Source organism: Pseudozyma flocculosa (genome assembly GCF_000417875.1).
Source record: "Pseudozyma flocculosa PF-1 unplaced genomic scaffold scaffold00007, whole genome shotgun sequence".
NCBI lineage: Eukaryota > Fungi > Basidiomycota > Ustilaginomycetes > Ustilaginales > Ustilaginaceae > Pseudozyma > Pseudozyma flocculosa.
In genome coordinates, this window is record NW_006920875.1 from 415,247 (window position 1) to 436,992 (window position 21,746).

General features: G+C 67.0%; 4 protein-coding genes across 4 annotated transcripts in view; all 4 read right to left on the reverse strand.

The window, feature by feature from the left end:
• The window catches only part of PFL1_02562 (uncharacterized protein), a gene marked incomplete at both ends in the record, with an annotated part of 6,444 nt that extends 1,659 nt beyond the window's left edge, over window positions 1-4,785 (reverse strand). The window contains 2 exons of the mRNA XM_007880078.1: window positions 98-4,493; window positions 4,605-4,785. Of these exons, the coding sequence (XP_007878269.1) occupies window positions 98-4,493; window positions 4,605-4,785 (4,577 nt within the window). The remainder of the gene's footprint in view (window positions 1-97; window positions 4,494-4,604) is intronic.
• A 2,364-nt stretch (window positions 4,786-7,149) lies between these two features.
• Window positions 7,150-8,289, reverse strand: PFL1_02563 (uncharacterized protein; the record flags this gene model as incomplete). The annotated part of the gene is made up of 1 exon (XM_007880079.1): window positions 7,150-8,289. The coding sequence occupies one exon, from the start codon at window positions 8,287-8,289 to the stop codon at window positions 7,150-7,152; it is 1,140 nt and encodes a 379-aa protein (XP_007878270.1).
• An 861-nt stretch (window positions 8,290-9,150) lies between these two features.
• PFL1_02564 (uncharacterized protein) lies at window positions 9,151-10,824 on the reverse strand (the record flags this gene model as incomplete). Its single annotated transcript, XM_007880080.1, has 5 exons — window positions 9,151-9,178; window positions 9,287-9,360; window positions 9,482-9,635; window positions 9,753-10,165; window positions 10,285-10,824. The coding sequence occupies 5 exons, from the start codon at window positions 10,822-10,824 to the stop codon at window positions 9,151-9,153; spliced, it is 1,209 nt and encodes a 402-aa protein (XP_007878271.1).
• Window positions 10,825-11,736: 912 nt separating this feature from the next.
• On the reverse strand, window positions 11,737-13,745 carry PFL1_02565 (uncharacterized protein; the record flags this gene model as incomplete). The annotated part of the gene is made up of 2 exons (XM_007880081.1): window positions 11,737-13,450; window positions 13,576-13,745. 2 exons carry the CDS (start codon window positions 13,743-13,745, stop codon window positions 11,737-11,739), a joined length of 1,884 nt encoding a protein of 627 aa, XP_007878272.1.
• Between the last annotated feature and the right edge of the window lie 8,001 nt (window positions 13,746-21,746).

The window sequence follows — 21,746 nt, forward strand, 5'->3', positions numbered from 1 at the left end:
CGGCCCCGCAGAGAGGCCCGAAGGAGCGAGGTTGCTGGCTCGCCTGCTGCTGTACGCCGACGCAGCCGCTCCCCCCTTGCCACCTGGGCTCGAAGACGTCGGCTGCTGCTGGAAGGGCCCCAGGTCCAGGCTCGACTGGCTCGCCATGCCCGGCGGATTCTGAAAGGGCGCCGGGAGGCTCTGCAGCTGCGTCTGCGATCTCGATCGCAGAAGCGCCTCGTCATCCGCCGATTGCGCCTGCGTGGGATCGGTGAAGAGGGACATCGACTTCCTCGCCTTGCTGATCAGACCGCCGCCGCCATTGATCTGCGTCGGGACGGGATCGACGGTGGGATCGTAGGGCAGCGAGGCCGACGCGGCCCGCGGGCTGGACGAGGAGCGCGAACGCTTGCTCGCGTTCCGGCTGGCGACGCTGCCGTTGACGCTGCCAGCACCCGAGGCGCCGGCCGTGTGGCTGCTGCCGTTGCCAGTCGAGCCGCCCCCGCCGCTGCCCGTCAGCTTCGAGATGAAGCCGCGGAAGCCCTTCTTCTTTCGCTTGATCGACTCGTCCCGCGCCGGCGACGAGCGCATGCCCTCGGGCCTCGCCCGCTCTGGGTCCACGTAACCTTCGCCGGGGACGATACGGGCCTGCTCTGCCGCCATGTCCGGTGCGGGCACCTCGCCGTCGCCAGGGAAGCCGTAAAAGGCCCGGCTCATGGCGCCGGGGCTCTCCATGGCGATCGGAGTGCCGGGGATGAAGCCGGCCTGGTTGAGGCGGTGCTCGTTGCGATCCTCGAGCGCCACGTGCATGTCGATCATCGAGCCGCTGTGCATGAGCGAAAGCTGCGAAGCTCCAGACCGAGAGGCGAGGCGCGAGGACGCGCTCGGCGAAGTCGGAACAAACGGACGGGAGGGAGGCGCCAGGCTCTCGGCGGGGCTGGGCGGGTACGGGACCGGGGACGAGAGGGCGCCCGAGGGCGGACGCAGCTCGTGAGCGCTGCTGGTCCTCTTTCCGGCCGCTGCCCCTGTTCGGACGGGTGTGCCCAACTGAGGAAGGCATCCGCTGCTCGCAGGCACGACATCGCTTGCCGCCGCCGGGACCGGCGGCTGCTGCAGAGACGAGACGGGCCGCGGTACGGGAGGCACTGAGGGCAAAGCTGGCGGGGTGGACGCGACGGGGTGTGGAGCTCCAAGCCCTGCGGCCCTGCTGCGTGCCGCACGGGCTGAGGCAATGTCGCGCAGCTTCTCCTCGCGCTCTGCAGGCGAGAGGCCGTCGTCGTCCATGACGATGGCGTTCTTGAGGAGGCTTCCCGAGGAGCTGCGATTGCGCAGGCTCGAAGCGGCATCGCGGCCAGGTGTGCCGGCGGGCACCGGTGACTGGCGTCCAGGATCGGGGCTGCCACGCCCGCCGGCGCCGGCGGTGGTCGCTCCGGGCGCGATGGCGGTCGAACGTCGACGCTCTGCCTCGTGCCTCAGCCTCTCGTGCTCCATGGCGATGTACTTTGCCTGCACCGCCAGGAACGTCTGCAGCGTGCGCCAGCGATGCGACGACGCCGGCGGGTTCATCTGAGTGTGGAGCTTGAGCCTCTCCGACGTCAGCGGCTCGCCCTTGCCGATCTTCTTGTGCCGCGGCCTCGGCGGCAGCGTCGCGTTGCGGCTCTGGGCGCGCTCGGACGACGATAGCGTATGGCGCTGCGAGGAGCTGCCGTGGTTGCTGCTGTGCTCGTGAACGCTGCCGCCCTCGCCTTCCTCGGTGGCAGCCCTTTGGTGCTGCCGGGAGGCCTCCTCAGCCTCGAATCGTACCGCCTCGAGGAAGTCCTTGTCGCTCTCGCGCTCCCAGATGCCCTCGCCGACGACTTGCACGTCGATCATGTCCTCGTCGCGCATCATGCACTCGAGGCAGACCTCGGGGTCGTTGATGCTGCGGCGGACGCCGTCGGGTCCAATCAGCCCGGACGGCAGCCCGTCGGGCCGGTTCTGCAGCTCAAACGGCGGCACCAGGCTGCGCTGCGGCATGATGCCAGGGTACTGCCGCGCGCCCTTCTTGCTCGCCACGGTCGGCGAGGTGAAGACGGGGTAAGGGCCGTTGGACCCGCCCGAGACGGCGTTGGCGGCCGCCATCGAGGCGCTAAAGGCTCCGACGCTCCTCCTCTGCTCCCGTGCCTGGTTCCGCTGCAGCTGCTGCGTGCTGACGACGGCATCCGACGCGTTGGATTGCCGGTTGGGATTGGTGCTGCTGTTGTTGGCGTTGCCGCCGTCCTTGGTGCCGGAGACTCCGTCGAGCGCCGCGCCCGAGGGTCGCCGTGCGCTGCTGGGCGACGTGCAGGCTGCGGGATCCTGGACGTGCGCCGACACCGGTGTCCTCGCGTCCTCGACCGGACCGAGCACCGACTCTGCGGGCACGAGCTGCAGCGGCCTGAGCTGGCTGCGCAGGGTGCCAGAGGTCCTGCTCGTTTTCGCGGCCGACTCCTCGCGCTTCTGCTTGCGCTTCATCTGCGTGCGCTCCCACTCGGCCCTCGCCTCGACCTCGCCGTCCGGCGGAGGGCTCGGCTCCCTTGACGGGCCCTCAATACTGGGCGATGCGGACCGCTCGAGGAGCGCGGCAGACGCCGCCGTCGGTTGCGGCGGCTGGGCCAGCGCAGCCGTAGGCAGCAGGCTGGCGCTGGAAGGGCGTCGCTGACGGTCGGCCGGGACGGCACTGCCATCCGCAGGGGTCGAGATAGGCGCGGCCGCGCCAGCGTTTTCGCCGTCCGCCTCGAGTCCCTTCGCGGCCGTCGCAGCGGTGCCGCTTTCACTAGCGCGTTGTCCAGCATCTCCTGCCGTGCCGACGACGCCCGCTCGACCGGGCTCGCTCAGCGACTGCAGGTGCGCCGGGCTAGCGGCCGGCTCCTCGGGGCCGAGGTTGGCCAGCGGCTTTCGTCGAAAGTCCGACACCGGCTTCTGGGCGACGGGCGCCACGGGCGTGACGGGCGACTCACCCGGACGATGAGCCGCCTCTGCGACTTCCGACGGCAATGGCGGCGGGATCACATTGTCCGAGAGAGGTCCGTCCACGGTGCTCGCCGTCTCGACGCCCGCATCGCGACCGGATGCACCGGCCGATGGCATGGATCCGGAGGCGTCGGCCCAAGCGATGCCGGACCTTGCGGCCGCGGTCGATACGGCTTCGTTGGCCGAGGGCGGTCCGACCGTCTGTCCGGCGTCCGAAGACGGGCCGATTGTCGAAGAGGGAGGCCCTGCCGCCGCCGAGGACCGGGGGATGGAGAGCAGATCGGGCATCTGGAGCGGGGGCAGCTTGGGGCTGGTCGCCGGCAGAGACGCAGTCGCCTTGGCGGGCACCGGGGGTGGCACCGGCTGGAAGGCGGGCTCTTCTTGTGGAAGCGGAGGAAGCGCCGAGCTGGCCGTCTTGGGACTTTGGCGATACGAGCTGTAGAGCGGTACCGTGCGCGAAGCCGGGCTCGACGTGCTGTTGCGGTAGCTTGGCTCGCCCCAGGCGCCTGGAGGGAGGGCGCCGGGCAGAGTTCGCTCATCGGGCGAAGAGCCGTAGCCGCTGAAGTTGGAGTTTTGGAGCCAGGGCTGGATGCTCTCGCGAAGAGCCCTGCCACTCTTGGTCCCCGGCACCGGCCTGGCAGCGAGTGCCTCGGTGGCCTCCTCGAAATTGTCGTCGCCGCCACGGCTGGATGTCCTCGCCTCATCACCGCTGGCGAAGCCGTCCAGGCCGCCCCCGCTCATGGCCGTCTGGAACGAGAGCACCGAAGCGCGCCTGGCCTCCTTGCCCGTGGCGCTGTAGTTGGTGCTGTAACTGCTGCGGTTGCCGGCGCCCTCGGACATCCAACCTTCGCCGCTCATCTGGCTGAGGGCGGTGCCCGGTCGGCTACCGCCGCCGCTGCCAGCGGCCGCAAGCGACGCGAGCACCGGATCGGGCTGGTTATAGGCGTCGGCCGACGAAATCGGCCGGTGGAGGGGCGGCCTTTGCTCCTGACGCTCGACAAAGGCCGGCTCGTGCGTCGCCGCACGGTGCTGCTGCCGCTGCTGCTGCTGCTGGGGGATGAAACTGTTGGTCCCGGTCGCTTTTGGGGTGGTGTTGACTGCCGAATCGAATCCGGCGCTCGCGTACGAGGGGCTCGAAGAGGCCGCGGCTGCCATCTGTGCGCGATGCTGATCGCGCGGGGTGGATACCGGAGACGCCGAGATGGCACCGGCCGCAAAGGGCCGTTGCCCGTTGCTCGGCGTAAACTGCGGGCGCTCGGCGGCAGCCCGCTGGTCGGGCGACTGACGAGACAAGCCGTTTGCGAACTCTGATTGTAGTCTCGGGGTGCGGTTCCAGTCGCTCTGGCCGGCAGCGGCAGGAGCAGCAGGCGCTGCCGACGCAGCTCCACTGGCAGCCGTGAGGCGCGGATCGAAGCCCCCCTGAGCAAGCGCTTCTGGATGCGCTATCATCGGATCAGCGCCTGCAAAGTCTCCCATCCTTGCCGAGCCCTGACCCTGCAAGGCCTTGGACGTCGAGAGGGGAGCTGGGAAGCCTTGAGGGCCATACGGTTCAGAGACGCGGAAGCATGTCAGCGGGCGAGGCCCTGTGGACCGTTGGCAGCAGGATCCTGGACTAGCCGACTCGCGAGGCTTACCTCTTGCCTGCTTGGTTCGGCTGGGTCCAGCGTCGCCGGGACGCTCTGATGCCGGCGTCGACTGGTCGAGGTCGAAGTCGCCGCCGAAATCGAACTTGGCCCAGGTCGGCTGGCGCTCGAGGTCCCGTCTCTGAGATGGCCCTGCACCAGCGTGCTGTGGTGAGGCAGCGGCGCCGTTCATGGTGACGCACGCAGAGGGGCGATGACCGACCGAGCAGCAAGCCTTGCCAAGAGCGAACAGGCAACGGCGGCGGCGGCGGCAGCAGCAGCAGCAGCAGCAGCGACGATGGTGGTCGTTCTGCCTCCTCTGCGCTTGTCGGCCGCTGCGGGGGCTTCCTGCTCGGAGGACTTTGGCAAAAAAGGTTGGCTCGCTCGCGACAGGGACGCCGGGCGGGCTCTTGGCGAGACGGGTAAGGAACGCCTAGTCGAGGATGGACAAGCAGGGCGGCGGTGGTGGAATCATGCAAGGACGTGGCGTCGTGGGTTCCGAGCAGAAGGGGTCGCACAGAGGGACGAGCAGTGGAGCGAAAGGCAGAGTCTGTGGTGGTGGTAGTGGTGGGTCCGAGCAGTGCGGGTGCGACTGGGTAGGATTGATCGGGCAAGGGCTGCTGTCAAAGCGGCGGGAGGGGTATGAGCTGTCCCGAGGCGGCCACAGAGGGGTGCTGTGTGTGTCTCGACGAGATCACGGCGAGGGCACGGCTTGCTAGGTTATTGAAGCCGGAGCTGCTTCCGCCCGGTGATGGTGATCCGGGTGGCTGGTGGCTACGCCGTGAGCGGTCCTCGTCCAGCGGCTTGGCCGGCGAAGCTAGGGCCGTGGAAAACGCAGCGAGCTTTTGAGCGCCAAAGGCCCGAGTGGTCGCCGCAGTGGTCGAGGTTGGGGATGGGCGACAAGGCGAGGCGAGATGAGACGGGTCGGGCTGGTAGGGTGCGGTGGTGTCGACGGGGCGACGTAGGGAAGGGTGCTTGGGTGTGGTCTAGTGCGAAGTCGGAGTCGAGGTTGAGGTTGAGGTCGAGGTCGAGGTCGAGGTCGAGGTCGAGGTCGATGCCGGGCGGGGGCTCTCGGCGGGGCTGCGTTGGTGTGGCCTGGCTGGCTTGGCTGTCTCGAGAGGCCGCCTGTCGAGCGCACGTCCTCCTCTCCTGGCTGTCGCTGTCGCTGCTGCTGCTGCTGCTGTCGCTCCGTGTGTCGGTCTGTGGGTCTGGCTTGCCCGTCTGGCCGTCCTGGCTGTCTGGCTGTCTGCCTGGCTGCCCGTGGCCTGACCCCTCGCTCCCTCGCCCGCCCGGCGGGGGCTTTCGGCGCGGTACCGTTACGGGCGTGCGGGTGTCTGAAACTTGGCGAAGGGGCGGGCGGGCCGTGGGCCGAGGTGCCTGCCTTCCTGTCTGCCCGCCCGCCCCTTCCGCCAGGGCGAGCTTCAGCCCAGCCCAGCGCGGTGGCCTGTCCGCTTTGCGCTTGCGCCAGCGACAGCGCCCAAAAAAATCGTCCCCTGCCTGCGCCTTCGCCTGCGCCTGCGCCTGGCCTTTGCTTCTGTCCGCCGTCCCCGCTGCTCTCGCCCCAGGGCCCCCCATCGCATCCTTCTTCCTCGGTCGCCCTTGCAGCCAGGTGCTGCCCTGCCCTGCCAGCCCTCTCTGGTACGCTACGATCGACTCTAGCGCATCTCGCTCGATTCGACATCGCTCCCCCCAATCCTCTCCCTCCCCCCTCCCTCTCTCTCTCTGATGGACTGCAGGCTCGGATGGACGTGATGGCACCGGACAGCGGACTCGGCTGCCAAGACGCTCCAATCGGCCGTGCGGGCAGACCCGAGGGCGACCTGTCTCAACCAGGGCGAGGTAGAGCAGCCGTGGCAACGCAGCTACAGGTGGGCGCACGCCAGCTGCCTCCGTGACACCAGCCCCGTCATTGCCGACATCACATCTGCAGTCGAAAGAGACCCTCGATGTCGCGTTGTCGGCCAGCGATCAGGGCCGCGCTACCGGTAGCCTGCCACTCCTGACTCGGGCCACGGCCAAAGGCGGAGCCAGGCGGGGGCGGGGCGAGGGTCGCGCTCGCCATCCTTCCCTGGGTCAGGTCACGCTCCGACCACGGCCACGAAACCACACACTCGGAGCGAACGCGGCCAGAGAGGGAGGGGAGTGATGGGGATGTTCCGCACATCCAGGTGGGGAGGCCCGAGGGGGGGACGGTAGGACAGACGTAGAGATACATTGGGAAGGTAGGGTTGCTTGCTGCGGTTGCTGCTGCGGGTGATGGTAAGGGTCAAGGTGAAAGACGGATCGACGACGAGAGCGGGCGGAAACCAGGGTGATACAGGGCAGCCTCCAGGGCTTGGTGGGACAGACGACAGGCAGGATCGCTTCGCGTGCGCGCAAGGGCCATTGACCAGAAGTGCCCTGCTTGCGATGCGATGGATACAGGGCCACGGGAGCAGCCGCCGCGAGCCACGCCATCACGGTCAACGTGATGCTACCATCGACGCACTCGACCAGCGAGCTCGTCCGGCAAAGGCATGGCGATGGCGCCGGCGACGGCAACGGCGATGCCAGCAACCTAGTGGGCGCTGGGGGCACCTCCGACCCACTCCCAGGTCATGCCAGAGAGGCGTCCGAGGCCGAGGTCGGCCAGGTCCTGGAAGCCCGTCTCGGTAAAGTCGAGGTCGTACTCGGCGCAGCCCACGCAGCGGTCCACGACGGTGGCCATCGTCGTCTTGCCGTTGTACGTGGCCTTGATCTTGTGGCCGCAGGCGGGGTTGTTGTTGGGGTTGCCCGATCCAAACGAGTCAAAGAGCGACGCAGAGATGGCGACGATGCGGTCGCCCACGCTGTTGGTCTTGCCGCAGGCTCCGAGACCAGGGGCGTAGTAGGTGGCCTGGCCCTGGTGGTCGCCGCCGCCGCCAGACGAGGCCGAAGACGACGACGACGACGACGACGACGACGAAGACGCGTTTCCGTTGCCGCCCGAGGACGACGATGACGAAGCAGAAGACGACGAAGACGAGGACGCCTGGTCCTGGCCCTGCGAGCTCTTCTTCTTGGGGGCGGGCGCCTGCTGCTGCTGCTGCTGCTGGGCCTGGTCGTTGCCGCCGTCGGTCTTGGGGGCCTTGTATGCGCCCTGGACCTTGGTGGTGGGCTTGTTGGCGTCCTGCTGAGCGGGGGCGGTGGTCGAGCCCTGGCCAGACGAAGCGTCGCCAGAGGCCTCGCCGTCGTCGGCGCACTCCTCGTCGGCGCCGTCGTCCTGCGACTGCGCGCCGCTGTCGTTGGAAGTGGTGGGAGCGGGAGCGGGGGTAGCGTCGGCCTGCTGAGGGCTGGCCTGAGCCTCACCGGACGAGGCCTGGTTGGAGCCGCCAAAGTACTCGTCAAACGTCTGAGGCGTCTTGCCGGCCTTGAGCTGCTCCATGGCGGCGGCCTGCCACTCTGCATTCTTGGCGCCAAACGCGGCGGCCGTCTGGTTGAGCTCCTCCTGGGCCTTGCGCTGGGCGGCGGTGGCCTTGCGCCTCGAGAAGCGCTTGGCGCCGGGCAGGTCGACGGAGCGCTTGGCGAAGTCCTCCTTGTCCATCATGACGCGGTGGCTCCTGGCCAGGGCGTTCTGGTTGAAGCGGACGCGATCGATGCTGGCCTCGGCCGGCGCGATGCCCGAAGACACCGACAGGACGACGGCGAGGGCGACAAAGAAGAAGCGCTGAGGAGTCATGGCGAGAGAGGGCGAGGATGAGAGCGGGTGAGGAGGAAAGGGGAGGTGACGAGAGAAAGAAGTGGTTCCGTCCGTCTAGGGTGGAGAGCCGTCGCAGACAAGCTTGAGAGGGATGATCGGTTTAGGAAAGGTGTATGCGGCCAACGATCAACGTCGGGTTCAGCGGGGAGGTGGTGGGGAATGCGAGTCGCAGAAGAGACGCGGAGGGAGAGAGAGAGAGACAGAGGGAGGGAGAGGGCAAGGGATCCAGACGAAAGCGAAAGGACGGGAGAGGATGTGCGGAATGGAATGGGATGGAGGGAGTCGGGAAGGAAGGAGGGACCGATGGCGAGCAGCACGTTTCTTATACCAGCACCGCCTTTCGGGCAGAGGGGCAGGGCGCAGGAGGCGCAGGAAGGCAGAGCGGGCCAGGAGGAGAGAAGAGGGGGGCATGCTGAGCCGGCCGGGCCTCCAGCCTAGCAGCACCGCGCGTTCGGGTTCACAGGCTAGTCGACCAGCCTAGGTTAGGCAGGCGGGCCAGGCAGGACAGAGGCTCGGGCGCACATGCGCGTGCAGGCGCGGCGTGCGTGCAGCGCCAGGGCAAATCAGGAAAGGCCGACCGAGGCCGCCCGCCCGTACGTGTGCCTTCCCGAACAAAGGGGTGGAGCGCCCCGAGGCCTTGCTTGGCTGCGATGCACGCCCCCTCGGTTCCGATCGGGATCGGATCCCAGACAACTGCCACCTAGCTTATTGAGCACTGTGACTCCAGATGGCTGGTGGCTGACGGCCAAGGTGGATTCAGATAGGACCGCGGCGGACAGGGCCGCAACGGGGCTGGCATTGCACATACAAAGGAGCGGAGGCAGCGACGCAGCAAAGGGCTCACAGCTCCCATCGTCCAAACATGCGGCTGTTGCAAGGGCGTGAGCCAAGGTCCAGCGGGCCAGCGGGCCGGCGGGCGGGTCAGTCGCAGTGGCAACGGATCGTGTCGCGCTCGGCCGTCAAAGGGAAGACTCACTCAAAGATGGCCATAATGGTCCACTTGCGGTTCTCGGCCTCGGGAAAGACGACGGACCGGTCGCTGTAGAAGACCTGTCGGGGCGTGCCGCGCAGCAAGTCGGGCGCAAAGTAGAGGAAAGGAGAGGAAGGGCCGGGGCTCAGCATCGTATCTTTGGCGCGCGCGCGTTCATCCTCGTGCGCACCCGCTACTCACCTCGTCGTCGACCTCGTCGGCCTTGCGCGGAAGGCAGTGCATGAACTTCCAGTTGGGCTTGGCGCCTCCCTTCTTGGCCAGCTCCTCGGTCACCTGGAAGCCGGCAAAGTCGCGAAGGCGCTGCTCCTTTTGCGCTTCGTCGCCCATCGAGATCCTAGAGGACGAGGGCCAAGGCAGGCGGGATCAGAGGAACTTCAGCCACTCGCCACGAGCCCGGTGCACGCCGCCGCCGCCGCCGCCGCCGCACGGGCTTCCATCACTGCAGACTCACCAGGTGTCGGTGACGATGACGTCGGCGTCCTTGACCGCCTCCAACGGGTCGTTGGACCAGGTGACGTGCCCGCTGGCGACGCCGGTCGGGTTGCGCTTGAGCTCGGCCAGGCCGTCCTGCATAGTGCCCCAGACTACCTGGTCGCGCTCGTACGCCTTGCCCTTAGGCGCCGCCACCGCGAGGTTGATGCCGAGGCGCGGGTAGGCGACGAGCATGTCGTTGAGGATGTTGTTCGAGTCGCCCACCCATGCCACCTTGAGGCCGGCCAGCGAGGCGAGGTTGGACGAGACCGACGGCGACGAGCCTGTTGGGAAGACTTCGAGCATCGTCTGCAGGTCGGCCAGGATCTGGGTCGGGTGATAGCGGGCCGAGAGGGCATTGACGACGGGGACGGTCGAGTTCTTTGCGAGGAGCTGCGCAGAGGGAGTGGGCGGGCAGGGCCGGCAGGGAGCCAACGGCGGAACGTCGACGTTCAGAAACACGGCGGCGATCAAAGGTTCCGAGCGGCCGTCGCGCCCAACAGACTGCTCACCTCTACCTCATCGTGGCCGCCGACGCGGGCCATGATGCCGTCGACCATGGAGCTGACGACGCGCGCGGTATCGTAGAGGCTCTCATTGACGCCGAGCTGGATGTCCGAGGGCGAGAGGAAGAGCGGGTGTCCACCCAGAGACGCGACGCTCGTCTCGCTAGCGACGCGGGTGCGCGTGCTGCGCTTGCTGAACATGATGGCGACCGACTTGCCCTTGAGGCTCTGGGGCAGCGCCGAGTCGTGGACGCCGAGCTTCTTGCGCAGGTCGGCGGGCGTCGAGAGCGATGCAGCCTTGGAGGCCGCCTTGAAGTCGATGGCGCTCTGCAGCAGCGACTGGATCTGCGCGGGCGACAGGTCGGCCAGCGTCAGCAGGTGCGGAGGCTTGGGCGCCGCCGAATGCGAGCTGGAGGAGGCAGAGGTCGAGGCCGAGGCCGGCGCTGTGGCACTCGTGGAAAGGGCGCGCGCCGCCATCGCAACTCGCGAGGTGCGAGAGGCCGATGCGAGGACGCCGCGGGCGGCAGGTTGGAGAGGCGCAGTCATGGTGGTGACTTGAAAGGATCGCGCAGTAGGGCAAGAGAGAGTGAGAAGATGGTGGGGCCAAGGAGAGCAAGCGATAGGGCCAGGCAAGGCAAGGCAAGGCAAGGAAAGGTCGGTCGGTCCAGAGGCGAGGGTGGGTCGGGTGGGTCGAGGAAGAAAGGCGGCAGCGCCGTTGCCAGCCAAGGGCCCGCCCCGCTCAACGGCTTCTTTATCTCGTCGGCCTGCAGCAACCAGGCACGGACCGAGTCACACCGCTTGCTTCTGATTTTTCGCCGGTCCGACCCCCAGCCCGCACGATCCACAGACGCCGTGAGCTGCTGCTGCTGCTGCCACGCAGAGATCAAGGCACGGCACAGCAGAGCCAAGCACAACGAGAGCACCGAAGGACGCTCAGATGGGCGCGGGGCGGGGGAGCGCGGGGTAGGGAGATGAAGATCGAGGCACTGAGGCCTCTTTTCTGTACATTTTGGGGGTTCGCTGGGTCCGTCCCTCGACCCGGGATGGCCGGAGGACAAGGACGGCGAGCCCAGCAGGCGGCGTCGACGGCGGCCAAAGAAGACTATCTTACACGCAGAGAGAGAGGAGAGAAGCGGCGGCGGCGCAGCGCGAAGTACAAATTTGGCTGGCCGCCCAGTCTGGAGCCGGAGCAGCAGACATGGCGAGGAAAGGGGAATGGTCCGGCTCCAAGATCTCTATGCTCCAGGAGCACGTATCCGGGTCGGTGGGTGGATGGGGATAGGGACGGGACTCGAAAGCAACAGAGGGGTGGGGCGATGCGCGGGACGGGACAGATGTATACATGGGGTATCGTTGAGTTTGAGACACGAGACAAGAGACGGAAGACTGCGCGGGGCAGCCAGACGAGGCAGGTTGGACGATCCAGGCGGGTGCTGAGGCGTCCCGCCCCCACGCCCTCTAGGCCTGGCCGTTGGCCCCGGTGTTGTTGCTTGCGGCGGCGGCGGCGGCGGCAGCGGCAGCAGCAGCAGCAGACGCGGCGGTGGCGGCGGCCGACTTGGCGGCGGCAGCCTGCATCTGCTCCTGCGCGGCCTGGGCAGCCTGGGCCGCAGCGGCGATCTCCTCGCTGCTCAGAGTGCTGGTGCTGACGGGAGCCCGACCGCTGGCGTCAACCTTGGCGCTCGATCCACCGCCCGACTGGAGCAGCTGCATGCCGAGCAGGCCGTGCTGTCCGGAGTGGAGGTAGTGGTAGCGCAGCCCGTTGAGGTTCTTATAGCGCTTGCCGCAGGCCCCGACCTGGCAGATGTAGAGGCGGTCGGACAGCGGGATGCCGCCGGAGCTCGGCGCCGCATTGGAGGCCGGGCTCGAGGGCTGGGGCGAGGCAGCCTTGCTCTGAGTCGCGCCACCCGCCGAGGGCGAGGGCGGCGTGCTGGGCGGCGTGGTAATGTTGGCCAGGGATCCGGCGTCGTCGATGGTCGAGTTGGCGCCAGAAGGCGGCGATGCCGAGCTGCCGGCCGCAGGGTTGAGGGGCGACGCGGCGGCCTTGGAGTTGACCGGCGAAGCAGCCGCAGACGGGGCGGGAGTCGCAGGCTGGCTTCCGTTAGCGCCCAGGCCCGCGCTGACGGCAACCGCGGGAGGCAGCTGACCCGCAGCCTGGGCGGCCTGCGTCTGGATCGGCAGGTTGTTCTGGTTGCAGTGGCCGTGGAGGCGGTGGTACTTGAGTCCGTTCATCTGCTTGTACGCCTTGTCACAGCCGGGCGCCGGGCACTTGTATGGCTTGTCGACGCTCGACGAGTTGGCCTTGAGTGCGTTCTCGATGTTGATGGCGGCCGACGACGTGTTGGCCGAGCTGGTCCGCTCGCGCTTGGCCGGAGGCTGTCCGGCGGCCGTCGACGTACCCGAAGCCGGGAAGAAGAGGTTGGGCGGCGCGCAGGACGGCAGGTGGTGCTCGTCGGACGCGTTGCCACGGATCGAGAGCGCCGAAAAGGCCGACGGGTTGACGCCATTGCCGAAAAAGTCGCCGTTCTCGGAGTCACACGAGGGGGTGCCGGGGATCGAGCTGCCGGGCGTGGAGAAGGGCGAGTTGGGGGCGTAGATCTGGGGCTGACCGGGCGTGCGGCGGCCGACGCCACCGTCGATGAGGGCGCGTCGAAGCGACTGGTGGATGGCGCTGCTGGATCCGCCGGCGTTGTTGGCGTACTGGCCAAACGAGCGCTTCTTGCCCTTGGACAGCGATGGCGACCTCATGACCGCCGTGTCAAAGGCCGACGTGGTCTCGAACGAGTCGGTGCTCTGCATGGGGGGCTTGGCCTTGGTCTGCGACGAGGATCCGGCGCCGGCGTTGACGGCGGTGGTGGGGTGGGTCGACGTCGACGCGGCCGCGCCCGAAGTCGAGGCGGTCGTGGTGCGCGGGCTGGGGGGCTGCGAGGCCGTCTCGGACGAAGAGGCCGACGAGTCGACGTCGTCGTCGGTGATCATGGCGGGCATCTCGTCGTCCTCGAACTTGACGTGGCACTCTTCATAGTGCTGCAGCAGGTCGTGGAGGTCGTCGAGCTTCTGGCCACAGCAGGTAAAGTTGCGGCAGAAGGTCGACTCGAGGCGGGTCGACGATGGCGCCACCGTGATGTCGGACTCGGTCGAGGTCGAGAAGCGAGAGATGGAGTAGTCCATGATCCTAGACGCGGAGAAAGAGGTTCGTTGGTGGGCAGATCGAAGACGATCGGGTCAGCGCCTCTCCTTTCTCCCCTCCCCATCCAAGAGCGCGCCGTCGTGCCGTGACCAGGTCGGTGCAATACTCACTCCGAGACATCCTTGCCAAACGAAAGAGCCATCGGCTCCTTGTAGCTCGCGCCGCCGAGGAAGCTAGCCTGCTTGGGGGTGAGGCCGCCGGGGCGCTGGGACCCGAACGAGTCCAGCTGGGACGTATTGCGATTGATCGGGATGGGAGCTGGCATCTTCAAGAAGTCCATATGGAAGGTTCAGGGTGGGCGGCCGGCTGTATTCGGGAGGGGTGAGGTTCGTCCCAAGTGGTGGCAGTCTCTATCCACGATCGGAGGGTCGGACGGCGGTATAGAGTCGGTGGCGACTGCGACTATTGCTGCCGTAGGCGTGGCGTGGTGGATGTTGATAACGAGCTGTGACGCTGGTTGCAGGCAGGCAGGCAGGAGACTTCGTGGGGTGCGGTCGGCTGCAGGCAGCGGGTGACGACCGTGCGATGTGTTTATAGGGGAGGGAGCGGGCAGGTGACGATGTCGATGGGTTGACAACGGTTGGGCAAGCCAGCAGGGAGCGCGCGAGGCCGAGATAGGGACGGAGGGCGTGGATTGTGATCTTGCGATGGGTGACGAGGGGAAAGGGACAGCGGCAGACGGGGACGTGCTCACGGCCTGCGAGCTTTTTGTATAACGTCGGGTGGCGGCGGGAGGCAAGGGGAGGAAGGGAGCAGGAAGATGGTGGGCCGGGTCTGGCGACAGCGCCGTGCTTGGGTTTTGGTTGGCTGGAAGTCGGGCGTCCTGACCGCGGCGGCGGCGGCGGCGACGGCGGCGAGTGACGGTGCGCTGGTTGCGCTGCCCTGCCCGCGAGGGGCGGGGGGCGGACAGCAACGCACGCCGTGCGGCACAGCAGAGCAGCAGGCGGGCAGGCGGGCCCACCTCCCCTGCGGCTGAGGCATGGCATGGCATCGACGGTCAGGCAGGGCTGGGAAGGGCAGGCAGTCTGGCGGGCAGGCAGGGCACCAGAGCTCAGCATTCAGGCAGTCAGGCGAGCGACCCACCCACCCACCAGGCTAGGCCAAGGGCGGCCAGGCAGTCTGACCGGCAGGCACCAGGGGGGCCAAGGCAGGCAGGGATGGCCAGCTGGCAGAGGGGGGGTCGGTACACTCGTCCGGCCTGCCTCCCTGCCAGCCAGCCCGCTCCTCGCTTGCCTGCCTGCCTGCCTGCCTGTCTGCTGCTTTCTTCCAAAAAGGTGGATGCATGGGTGGGTTGGGTGGGTCACCCGCAGCTGCAGCGCGCGCCCGAACCAGGCGACGGGGCGTCGGGCCCCGGGTCGATGGAAGCGAGCGAGGGGACGGCTGGCCTCCGTTGGCACGCGTACGGTGCCAGGCCAGGCCCAGGCGCTGCAGCGCTGCGCTCTGGCGGCCTAGCCTAGCTTCCAGCGTAGCCTGCCTGGGCCCGCCCGTCGTCGCCGCTGCTGCTGGCCGCTGGTGCGTTTGGCTCCAAGACACTCTGGCCGTGTGCCTCCCTGGAGGCAGGCCGCGGCACCGGGCCAGTCAGCTGCCGGCTCCTAAGCTCAAATTGATTCATTCCTTCCGTCTCGATTTTAGAAAATCAACCGGCGCGGACCCCCCCGTTGCAGCGCGGCAGCCAGAGCGCAACCCTCCGCACGGCAGAAGAATTAGCGCATGGGGATGGCCCGCCGCCGTGGCCGTCGCCCAAGAGGAGAGGTGACGGGGCTGACGCTCCGCCTCCGTCGCTCGCTCCTTCGCTCGACGTCGGGTTGAGCCAATCAATCAATCGCCATCGTCGTCGTCGCGGTGTCGACGAGCCAGGCAGAGGTGCGGCATGTACAGGACCGCCTAGCTCTGGCTACGGGAGCCTGGAGCTCGCTCGGCGGGCCGGGGCTTTGGACAATGATACGATGGTACGACGGCGACGGCGAAGGCTCCGGTCGGTGGTGATCGCGCAGGCCAGCAGGCTAGGCCAAGCTCCCACTGTCTGAGCCTGCCTCGTCCCCTAGCCTGGCCCGAGCATGGTCCGCTCCGTCACCGGCTGGGCCCCAGCCTCTCGCCTGGTACGTACCGGCGCCCGTGTCGCTGCAATGGAAATCAGCCGGAACATGATTTGTAGCCCTCGGTCACTTCCCGCAGCAGGGGCCGGGCGAGGTTTGTAGCGGTTCCCTGGCTTGGTTTGTATTCGAGGTGCCAGTTGGCCGCCGTCGGTTCGCCTGGGAGAACCTTGGCCGCCGTACGTTTACCTACGTGGCGGCTGCTTGGCATGCCCTCGCTCGCTGCCCCCTGGCCGGCAGGCTGGCATGCCTACCTGCCTGCCTGCCTGCCTGCCTGCCTGCCTGCCTGCCTGCCTGCCTGCCTGCCTGCCTGCCTGCCCGCCAGTTTGGGTCGAGGAGATGGAGCGGCCGGGCGTTGTTGGGCGGCGGGCCATCCGGCGCCCTTCTTGGCGAGCGAGCCGACGACGCCGCCGCCGCCGCTGCCTCCTCTCTGGGTTGGCGACCGACGCTCCGAGCCCGAGGTCAGCTGCGCGGTTGTTGCCGAGCAACAGCGCCTGGTGACGGGGCGGGCGGTGGTGGTGGTTAACTTCGGTCGGGACGGTCATCGCAATGATCTGGCAGAGGGAGGGTGGCCCCCAACCGGCTCGCGGCCAGGAGGCAGGGCGACAACAAAGGACGGGAGCGGATCGCTCGACCCTGGCCTGGCCTGGCCTGACGGGACCGGGATGACCATTCCAGGAGTCGTCACCATCATGGGCGTGTGCTAATTGTCCTCCGGTCCCATTCTCAGCTCGTCTCGTCGCCCGCTGCCGTCGACAAAAGCCAACGCATGACCTATTGATGGGAAGGCAAGAGGGCACCGGAGCGGACCGAGGAATGGCCAGCCAGCAGCTGGTCAGGGCACTGTGCCGCCAGCGCACGCACGCCCATCGCTCTCTGTCGTCGCGCTCAACATACCGGTATCCATCTCACTCCCGAGAGCCAGCATCAAAGCCGAGATCGCACCGGTACCGGCATCGGATGCCCATATCGCAGCCCTGTTTTGTTGCTGAAGCTGCCGTTGGCAGGGTCACGTACACAGGTAACTACATCAAAGGCAGGCTCTGCGTGGCCGTCTGCGATAACGAGCGACAATGGCCATGGCGTGGAATCTCGTCAATGGTGTCGGGGCAAAGAGAGGAGCCCTCCTACGTAACCCCCCGCGGCTCCCAATCGACGCGCGCCGTTTCGTACCGCATCGTATCCTACCAGACATGGCTCAATCCGCCGATGGGGCAGCGGCCGCTGGCGATGGATGTCATTGGCTGAGGGCCGACGTGCGTGTCAAGTTGTGGGCACCACGCCTGGGCCGCGACTGCCAAAGAGCCGGTGGTAGAGCAGATCGTGCGGCTCGCTCACGGGCCAGCCCTCGTTGGGGGTGCGCAGCGACTCCAACGGATCTCTTTGACCGTCCCGAGGTGAGCGGACCTCGAGCTCTGGATCTGAGACCTTGGCAGCTGCTCTCAGCAAGCACCCGCTACGTCTCCAGGAGCCGGCGACCACTCACTCTCTCACCCCGTCGGTTGCGAAGTACAGATACAGTAGGGTGGTCAGCTCTTGGCGCCAGATATCGGAGCCAGGCGGTCGAGTGACCGAAGCCTCGTGCTGCTGGCAGCCTTGTGGCGAGGCGGCAAGGCGGCTAGGCGGCAGAAGAGACGATTGGGGGGCGTTCACGCGCGGCCGGCTCGCCACACTCTCGCCAGGTGGTCGTCGCCGCCGTCGGGGACCGCTAGGGGAGAAAGCCGGCGCGACGCTAGGACGTACCGCCAATGTAGGCCGCTTAGGCTTGGTGCGCTGCCGGCGTACGTACATTGACGACCGCGGGGCCGAGGCACGGCAGTATCCCTCTCTACCTTAAACGAGCAATAAGGCTCGCCGTCGTCGTTTGCCCCCTGTCTGCGCCCTTTGAGGGCGTTGGTTGTAGGGTGTGTGCTTCGGCCGCCCAAATAGCCGCTCGAATGAGGGGCCTGTCGCAGCGCAGCGCGGCACGGCGAGGGCCGGAACGGGTCGCCGCCAACGACGACAACGGCTTGGGTATGTACATACAGTGCCTGCAACGGCTTCCGCGGGGACGCGCCGGGCGCAAGGCGGTGACTAGGAGGGGCTGTGAGACGGGCTTGCTTGGAGCTTGACCAGGTGGCAGCTCAGTCCGGAGATCCAGGCTCGGGCGACGCCGTACAGAGCCCAGCCGTACGGTGTGGTTTCGCGCTGCACTGTGCGCAGCATGCACCTCTGCTGCGCGGATGAGACCGCAGGTTTGCAACGGACGAATGTACGGGCGACGGCAGAACAGAGCCACGCGCGCTTGCTTCCACGAGCCACAGCTTGAGCGCGGCCGTCTTCGGAGCTCCACCAGGCTGGCTTCCGCTTGCCACCGGTCCCCTATTGCCGGATCCTGGACGTGATACGGTACGGTACGGTCTCCTAGGGGCGCGTATTCGTGCCACGTCGTTCCAGTCGGCGAGAGCGACCAGAAGCGCTTGGCTGTGTTGCGAGATTATAGCGTGGCCCCCTTGAGATCTGTGTCACAGGTACGAGGCTTGAAGTGGCGCTGATGACATCGGAGGCAGCCCGGCTCAAGCTGTTCGACGGGCGATTGCCTTCCCAGCAGGGCAGTGCGGGCAGAGTCAATAGATCGACGTTGCTGGCGTGGCGAGTGGCGACCAACGAAAGCACCGTGCGTGATTGGCGCACCGGCATCCACTCCCGGTCAAGGTGCAAGATCCCGTCGACAGCGCGTGCGTTCAAGACAGGCTCTCCGACAGGAACGAGATGCCGTACCTACCTGCCTAGACTCGCGCCGGTGTGAGCCAGACGGTGGGTCAGGCACAGGAGGGTACTGTATCTGTGCAGCCAGCTCGAGATGCCCGTTTCGGCGGATCTCGTATGTAGGCATCTTCCAGGACCGTCGTCTAGCCCGCGCCGCAGGCGGCTTGGCTCCACGGTGGTCTTGGTGGGGAGGCCAGGTCAGGCCAGGCCAGGCGGGCGGAGGGATGCTTGGGGATGCCTGGACGAGCGACATGCCGGGCGGGCTGGTCGGATCCAAGGAGGCGCACGGCAGGCCGGGCGCTCTGGAATCGATTTGGGCGGCCGGCTTGTTTGCAGCGTCTCGGGGATTTTCAGAAATCTGGCGAGGCGAGTGCGGGCGGACGGGTGGGCGACCCAAGGTAACGGAGTCGAGCGACGGAGCGAGGCGAGGCGACCACGGTAGGCCGCCGCCGCCGTTGGGGGCCTGCTGGCGTCACGGTGAGAGGCTGGGAGAGTTGCGGCGGAGCGGCGCCCGTCATTGCCGACAAACGTACAGTTGTGCCGAGGCTGCTGGGCTCCAGAACGTCACACAGCTGGGCCAGGCTGCGCTGCCGGCAATGACTTTGGCGCCTGGCCCATTTGTAGGCGCTGGCGCTGGCGCAGAGGAACCGGCCGCGCTTCGGCATTATGGCAAAAGAGCCGAAGCGACGCGCAGCAACCAACGCAGGTCGATGCGTGGCGTTCGTTTGTAAAGTTTCGTAGGCAGGCAGCTGCGCGGGTCGCTACTGCGGGCCCGCAGGCGTTTGGCTCTTCTTGACTCACATCACCCTGCGTCGGCCGTGGTGACCCGCCTAGCCTGGGCAAGCAAGCAAGCACGCCGCATCGAAGGCCCTCTCGGTCGCTTCCTGACCAGGCCAAGCCTGCCACGCCAACCATGCCTCGTCACGCGAGTCTGCCATCCCAGGTCGTCGGCCCGCCAGCGGCTCCGAGAGCCAAGGCCATGGCCCGCTGGCTTGGCGTGGTCGTGTGCGGCCTGGCTTGCAAACACCGAGCGAGATGCGAGCTCGAAGGTGATGCGCGCAAATCTCTCTCGACCCGCCACGCCGCCAGGCACCCGTCTTCGCCAAGTCGGACTTTGAAGAGAGATCGAAGGGGGTCCAGCCAGCCACGCCGTCCTGCGCAGGATCAAGGCACCGTCTCGTACGGGCCAGCATCAAACACAGCTCGAACGTCCATCGAAATCTCTGCTGCACACCACCCGAAGCCGCAGCTGCGTCCGATCGGCGCTCACAGCCGGCCCGTGGGGACCACATCCGATACGAGGCTTGCTATGGTTTTGGGTACCCGTATGCAGGCATGCCACAATCTCGCACGCTGGCCGGAAGTATGAGCCCGTGGTGAGGATATCGTGCCGTATGGACCGTCCTTTGCTCCCGCAGCTGCACGTACGGGCCAGGTAGAGGGCCAGGCAACCAAGCTTCCGCCTGCCGTATGTACGTACCGCGGAACAAGAAGAAAAAAGAATCGCGCACTCGCCACGCTAGCCTGGAAGAGTGACGTCGGGATGCCATCATATGGTGTTGCGTCTTCCATCGAGCTTAGATACGGCCAGACTTGAGACCTCCTACGGCCATCGACGGACGGAATCGAAGGCCACGACGATGGGCACGTCACCATGGGAGGTACCGTACCGTGCCGTACAGTACAGTACGCTGCCGGTATGGTGAGATCCATGAGAAGATTGTCACATGGCCAGCCGCGGGGCCATGCGTCCAAGTCGCCGCGAGATGGTCGTGGCCAGCTTGCGGCGACTTGACGACACGCTGTAACTAGGTACCTACAGCACAGTACGAGTAGAGTGCCTGTGCAACTCGCCTCGAAGTCGTCATGATGCCCAGGTCGCTCAGACTGCCTGGGCTTTCCCCGGCCATCGCTGGGTCCAGGACCGCCCCCGCAGTATGTACCTATTCTATCCTGGCCCCGCGCCGCTGCGCATCGAGCAAGAGTCAGTACGTTAAGACTGCGCAACGTCGTTGATGGAGCCCCATCTCGACTTGGAGCGCAGCATCGCTGCCTTCCAGTCCGACGTTCTGGGTCCGGGGCCGTTGCCCTCGACGCGAGACGAAACTCGAGATTACCGAGCCCACCTGGCCTGGCCTGGCCTTCCGCGATCTACGTATCCCTCTATGACCGCACCGTCTCAGGTCACCTATGTGCGCACAGCGACGCTGAGCTACCTACAGAGAACTTACCCTGTAGATACGGCAGTCTTGATGGACGTCATGGGCCGAGCGGGGGCCGCACGCATCGACCAAACAAGCTAGGCCGCGCCATGCTGTCCCCGCACCCATACGAGGTTGTGCAGCGGAGGACGCCGAGCCTCGCAAACACGACAGAGGCGTTGGGAGGTGCCGCCGCCAAGCCAGCGTATGCACCGCGGCGACTCGTGTAGGCGGCTGTATGTAACGACTCAGTTGTACGACGGCCGAAGCGACCGCAGCATGCACTGTACATACAGCATGCTGTGGCTCAGCCGACCTGCGGCGAGATGAGAAATAGAACGTCGCTCAGCGCGCGCGGTTCCGATGACCGTACGTGTGTACGGTGCATCCGGTACCGTCGAGTCGGAACGAGGCGGACCATGATGCGCGCCCGTGCACACAGGCAGACTACGCTCGTGTTGGCCGTCGCTTGCTTGTTGTCTGTACGTGCGTGCGTACCGCCGTGTACGGGAAGAAGAAGCGGTAAGCGACGCTCGTAGCGGTCGGCGTGCGTGCGCGCGTACATGATGCACCTTGCGCAGCCAAAGAGGGGCTATCTAGGCCGGTCAACGGACGACCACGCCCCCCACGACTGATGAGCTCTAAACTAGGTAGGTACGTACGTAGCAGGCTAGAAGCTAGGTCGGCTTGCTCCGAGTCCGCCTGCCCCCTTTTCACGGATGCAAGGACGGACGACACCTGGCCGAGCTCTAAAGCAGGCAGGCGGTTCATGGAGACGCACCCGGCGGCGTAACGCCCACGCGAGCGCGGAGCGGTGTGGTCCATACCCCCCTACCTGGCCTCGCCCGGCCTGGCGCGTACTGGTATCAACGAGCCAGGCGCAAGTCTTAGAAAAGTGGGGTACGGCGGTCGTCGATGTGCCGTATGAGCTGGAGAAGGCGGAGCAGATAGCGCCGACGCATGCCCCGGTCTCTGCCTGGTCGGGGTCAGGACGGATCCGCGGTCGGTCCATCTCGCACGGGAAGCCGCCCGCCACAGCTGATGCAACGGGAACCAGTCCGAACCCCGCCTCGAATGGGCCTGGCCTCGCGGCTGCCGGCGAAGGTCGGAGCGGAAGGCGGGTGGCCAACCCAGCGTTCCGGTGGCCAGGCCAGGCCTGGCAGACCTCGTCTCGCTCCCCGGTAGCGTCGTGTGTCACGTCCGCCGTTTGTCAGGCAGGCAGGACCAGGTCAGGCTCTC